We start from the raw sequence: 5,548 nt of genomic DNA on the forward strand, positions 1-5,548 counted from the left end.
TCGTGCTGGTCGGGGTTGCCCTGGAAGCTGCATGAGGCCCGAGTTGGCGGCGAGCTTGGCCTCGGCGCCGGGCACGTAGCCGTCCTCGCCGGGCTGGGGGATGTGGAACCAACCGCTGATGGCCATGCGCACGCGGCCGCCCTGGCGCGCGAGTTCGGCGGGCGAGGCGGCGTGGTAGACCTCCTCGACGTCGTGGAAGGACTCGCCCGGCTGGACGGCGAAGAAGGACAGCTGGTTCCAGGCGGGCGGGATGACCTTGGCGAACTCGGGCGCGGGCGTCTTGGCGACCTCGCCGCCGGCGCCCTCCTTCTCGTCGACGGGGTAGAGGCGCAGGGCGCCGCCCCACTCGGGCTTCCAGGGCACGTCGGGGTCGGTGAGGTAGAGGATGTAGCTGACCTTGCGGGAGCCGATGACGTCGTCGTGGCAGAGCAGGTAGCAGCCGGGCGTGTAGACGTTGATGGCCATGTCCGTCTTGCGGCCGCTCAGGGGCCCGCAGCCGGTGATGTGGGAGACGTAGTGGCGGAACGTCTCGGAGTACATGGCGTCGCGGAGGGCCAGCAGCGACGGCAGCTTGGCGAGGGCGTCGTTGTCGAGGCCGTCGAGGTTGGCGAGGTCGCCCGACTGGTGGATCTTGTAAATGTCCGTCTCCTTGGGCGTGAAGGAGACGTTTTCGCGAATCTCGTCGCGGACGCTGCGCAGGAGCTTGTCGTCGGCGAGCTTGTGGATCACGGCATGTTTATACGGGCTCGAGGTGGCATACTCGTCGGTGTAGGCCTGGAGGACCTCTTGGTCAAAGAGGCCATCGCGGAAGCGCGACTTGGCGTCAGCGGCCGAGAGGACTGCATTTTTCGTGTCAGCAGAGAGTTGGCTGCCATGGTTGTGGTGATGGACAATGGACGATGGACGATGGATGTCCTTGGGAGCTCGTTCTTGCGCTCATCAAGGTGGGGGGCAGACCGCAACATACCAGACTTGCTCCTCTTCTTTTTGGAGGCCTTCTTGTCGGCCTGTGCGTCAGCCTTGCGTTTCATTTCTGGGATCAATTGGCGGCACCAGATGCGCGTGGACAGAGCCAGAAGGTGGGCGAGAGGGTGAGCGAAGAAGGAGGCTGCAAACGGTGAGGCAGGCGTCGACCTTCCTTCCGCTGATGGGACGACATGATGCGAGGTTCCTTCCAGTGGGCCGATGCACCAAAATTATTTCAGATCTTATCTTATCTTATCTACTCCACTCCATGCTCGGCCCACCGACTACAGACTACCTAGGTAGGTAGGTACCTTAAGGTACAGACCACACGTCCGATGTTGTTGGGCTTTCCATATCAGCCACAGACAGACGAGACACGCGCCCCCGGCTGGCCATGGATATTACAGAAACCCGAAGCCCAGGTGCTCGTATGTCGAAACAACCGGGGCGATCGATAAGGTCCGCCAGACGACATCGAGATCGATCCCCGGCATCTTCATCATCATCATGTGACGGGAACAGAGGCGAAGGAAAGAAAAGCCCGATCGCCGCGACACCACAAACCTGTCTTGTTGGAGCAGCGGCAGACAGGCAAAGGAAAAGAACTTGTCGGAGGAAACACGACTGATGTGGGATTTCCCAAGGAACCTAGTAAGTAGGTATGCAGGGCGCCAGCAGGCGGCATGCATGCGTGTTCCCTCGCCACGCGTGGCTCATCTCGTTCAGGGTGCTGGCGGTGCAGGGTGCAGCCAATGCCCACAGGTGGCGCGTGCACCCAAACCTCGATGACAGCCTGCCACGGCGATCTCGACGTCGGCGGGGGTTCCTAGGAGAAAGCAGGAGAAGCAGCTGCCCATCGCCGACCCACTCGTGCCGCGTTCTTGTCTCCCAGATCCCAGAGCGAGCAGCCCCCCAAGGCTCCTCAAGGCCCCCAAGGCCCTCAAGAGCTCCCACTTCCAGGCGGTCCATGTAGGGGACCTGGGAGACGGTCGTAGGGCCCTCGGGGCGTCGTCCACTACAACGATGCCACTGAGCCGGGGAGAGCTAGCCTGACCAGCCAATCGAAACGTGGCACGACCCTCCTGGGGTGTCTGCTCCCCTCCCCCCTCCCCCCTGCACGTCTGCGACCCTCGACGCCCAAATTTCACCTTGCCTTGCCTGGCCTGGCCTTGCCTTGCCTTGTCTCACCTGGCCTTGCCGCGAAAAGTCCTGTCACTGATACTGGTGTGGCCCTGCCGCTGTCAACTGTTCGTGATCCTCGATTTTGTCCCTTTCTACACGTCGTCCGCCTTCGTGCCTGTCCTTCCCCCCCCCTTCCCCATTCGACCCATCGCCAACAGTTCGTCGTTTCTTTTTTCAGGACCTTTTTACACGCTCAGTCCATACACATGGCTGGGCTTTAATCTGGGCTCATCCCACTCGTCGGCCGCCCGACCCCGCGCGACTCGCTGCTACCAAAGTCTTGTCGCCCTACAACAAACCCGCTTCCGGCCATCCTGACTCGACTTGGGACGCCCATCACGAATCCCGAGTTGCCTGCCTCGACGCCCCCCCCCCCCGGGCCCCGGATTCTTTCGCCTGCTGGCTTTCGATCACGCAACCCACGCACACTGGCCCATCGACAAGTGTCTTTTTGCTTGCCGACGCAGGCTGCCTGCTCACCTCTTCTTCATCGCCCTCGTCCGTCTCCTTCTCTTCCACATCAGAAGCAGCCGGCATGCCGTCCGAGCACTCCCCCCGCAATGTGCGCTTCTCCAACGGCGAGGAAGACGCACGCGCCGAGCTCATGAAGTCACCACGATCCTCCACCATCGCAGTCCTCGAGTCCAGCAATTCCCTTTCCTCCGCCGAATCCCCCAACGATGATCCTCACGCCGCCGAACGCCACGACGAACTGCCAGCCCTCTCCGTATACGACCCGGTCCACGCCGGCTCCATGACCTCTCTCGTCCAGACGGCCCTCACCAATGGGACCAGCAGAAGCATGCGGTCGTCGACGGGGGACCTCAACGGCGGCCATTACGTTGCCGTCAACGGCAGCTCCCTCAAATCCAGCATCAGGCCCGGCGGTCCTGCGAGAACACCTTCGAGCACATATGCGCCCCAGAGGCGGCCCCAACCGGCGCCGTCATTCACCGAGTCGGTCCGCAGCTCTCGCTCACGGCCCCGTCCGAGCGAGCGCTTCCGCCAGCAGGAGAGAGCCTACGTGCAGCGTCTGAGGCAAGACTACGGCGACGGCTATCCCTTCGACGGCTACACCAACGGCATGAACCAGGGCGATTCCGACTCGGAAGGCGAGACGCCCTCGTCCGAAGGGCCCTACGAAGATCGATATGAGCAGGAGACCATCATGTTCTACGGCAACGACGACCTGCAACCCACCGACGAGGACGTCAAGGACCCCGCAAACCGTGAGCGACTCGAGTGGTACGGCATGTTGGAGGCCGTCCTCACCGGCGACGTCGTGCGCCAGGAGAAGAAGCGCTTGATCGGCTCTGGCGAGCCGGCCGTCGGCGAGTCGGCCCAGAAGAACGAGCTGTGGCTGGGCATCCGGTCCAAGGTCTGCGGCCGCCACCTTTCTGTCCAGAAGCGAATGGTCGAAGAGGCACGCGGCGCCCTCGGCCGCACACTCGACGACATCATCAACTTCTCCGTCAAGGGCGAGAGCGAGGTCGGAAAGCCACCGCACGAACAGGTCAAAGACATTGTCGAGAGGATCGACAAGTGCGAGAGCCTCTATCCGTCCTGGTCCGCCCTCGTGGCCGAACACAGTTCGGCCAAGTCGCCTCTGTTCGAGGAGGCCTACGAGTCCATCGTCTCGTGGCACAACACGAACGAACTCATCGCCATTGAGCTCGCCATTCTCAAAAAGTGGGTGGGCAACGATGACCTGGACTTTTCTCGGACACGCCAGCGCTCTCCCGTCGGCAACGGCATCCCCGACGAGACCTCGTTCCTCGACCGACTCATGAAGGAAGACGGCCTCAAGTCGCTCTACGACGAGGACCGCAACGACGACAAGCACAAGGTCGTCCAGAAAGGCATGCTCGCCGGCATCTCCACCGTCATCAACAAGTCGAAGGAGACGCTGATCCGGAACTTTGCCGCTTTCCAGAAACGCCACCTTCCGCCGTACATCGAGGAGCTTCTGACCCTCATCAGCTTCCCGTCCCGCCTCATCGAGGAGATCATCAAGATGCGACTCGCCTACGCCAAGAAGGTGAAGGAGTCGGCGCAGCAGAACTCGCTGATGCAGGACCAGATGATCTCGCAGTTCCAGACGCTGCTCCAGCTGGCCATCCGCATCAAGCTCGAATACCTGGCCATCGCCCAGCCAGAACCCGGCTGGGACCTTCCTCCCATGATCGATGACTCGTTTGATCAGGTCGTCTTGGATGCCCTGAAATATTACTTCAAGATGCTCAACTGGAAGCTGAGCGGCAACAAGAACACGTTCAAGGAGGCCGAGCTGCTGTTCGCGGAGTGGGGCTTCGGCAACGAGATCGGAAGCCACCTGCAGGGTGGCAATGTCGAAGTCGCCGAGCAGTTCAGCTCTCTGACCTTCAAAGCCCTCAACCGACTGAGCATCACCTTTGAGAGAGAGCTGCAGGTCAAGCCGAGGGAAACCGTGGCCGAGATGAGCAAGCGATACAAGCAATGTCTCGACTCGGTGCGGGTGCGTCAGCGCATGCTGCAACGGTTCTCGAGAATGTTGAGCGACAACTACGAGAATGCGTCCGACTTCAGCATAGCATACACACCAGACAAGCTGCGCGAGTTTTACGACAGACTCATCACGTCTGGCCACGTCCAAGTGTTTACCGACCTGTACGAGCAGGAGGGCATCTTCATCATCGCTTCCTCCTCCCTGGCTGAGCGACAGGAGGACATCCAGTCGATACTCGGATTCACTTCGGCCGACCAGTTCCTCGACGATGGCAGCGACCCGTATCTGCTGATCCTCCGACCGGAAGACCCGCCTCACTGGTTCGGTGATGTCGTTCCCTTGGCTGTCCGGGAGCGGAACATTGACCTCAAAAAGGGCCATGTGCGCCTCGTCGCTGCTGGCACAGAGGCACGTCTGGCCAGTGCGCGGAGAGCGTTCCTCGAGTCTGTCGACATGCATGTCGATCTCGTTGTCGAGTCGCGGTCCAATCTTCACAAAGTCAACACGAGGTTGATGGAGATTCGCCGCGTCGCCTACAAGCTGTCCAACAACTTCATGGACAGCGTGGAGACGATTCGCAAGCAGACAGTGGGCAAGGACTGCCAGGAGCTCATCCAGACATGCTTCATCTTCGCGACCGAGTTTGGTCAGCGGTCCCTTCTCTACATGGACAGCAACAGGAAACAGATGAACAACCTCAAGCTGACCAAACTCGCGCTGGACTGGGTGTCGTTCATCTGCGACGACTGCATCGCGTCCGACCGCAAGACGGACCGCTGGGCCGTGCTTGCCCTGGAATTCGCCATGAGCATGACCAGGGGCCGCTTCAATTCTCGCGCTGGGCGAAGAACGAGTAATGCAAAAGCTGCGGTCCAAGGGGGGCTGGGCTGCATGTCCCTGCTCATCTCGCAACTT

The 5,548-nt window shown here is 61.0% G+C and overlaps 2 protein-coding genes across 2 annotated transcripts in view; one reads left to right on the forward strand and one right to left on the reverse strand.

Annotated features, from left to right (window-relative positions):
• VDBG_04428 (PKHD-type hydroxylase TPA1) overlaps positions 1-1,031 on the reverse strand; it is a gene marked incomplete at both ends in the record, with an annotated part of 2,229 nt that extends 1,198 nt beyond the window's left edge. The window contains 2 exons of the mRNA XM_003004776.1: positions 114-839; positions 968-1,031. Coding sequence (XP_003004822.1) covers positions 114-839; positions 968-1,031 — 790 coding nt within the window. The remainder of the gene's footprint in view (positions 1-113; positions 840-967) is intronic.
• Positions 1,032-2,683: 1,652 nt separating this feature from the next.
• VDBG_04429 (MAP kinase kinase kinase wis4) overlaps positions 2,684-5,548 on the forward strand; it is a gene marked incomplete at both ends in the record, with an annotated part of 4,137 nt that continues 1,272 nt past the window's right edge. The window contains one exon of the mRNA XM_003004777.1: positions 2,684-5,486. Within this exon, the coding sequence (XP_003004823.1) occupies positions 2,684-5,486 (2,803 nt within the window). The remainder of the gene's footprint in view (positions 5,487-5,548) is intronic.

This window comes from Verticillium alfalfae, genomic scaffold, assembly GCF_000150825.1.
Source record: "Verticillium alfalfae VaMs.102 supercont1.5 genomic scaffold, whole genome shotgun sequence".
Taxonomy (NCBI): Eukaryota; Fungi; Ascomycota; class Sordariomycetes; order Glomerellales; family Plectosphaerellaceae; genus Verticillium; species Verticillium alfalfae.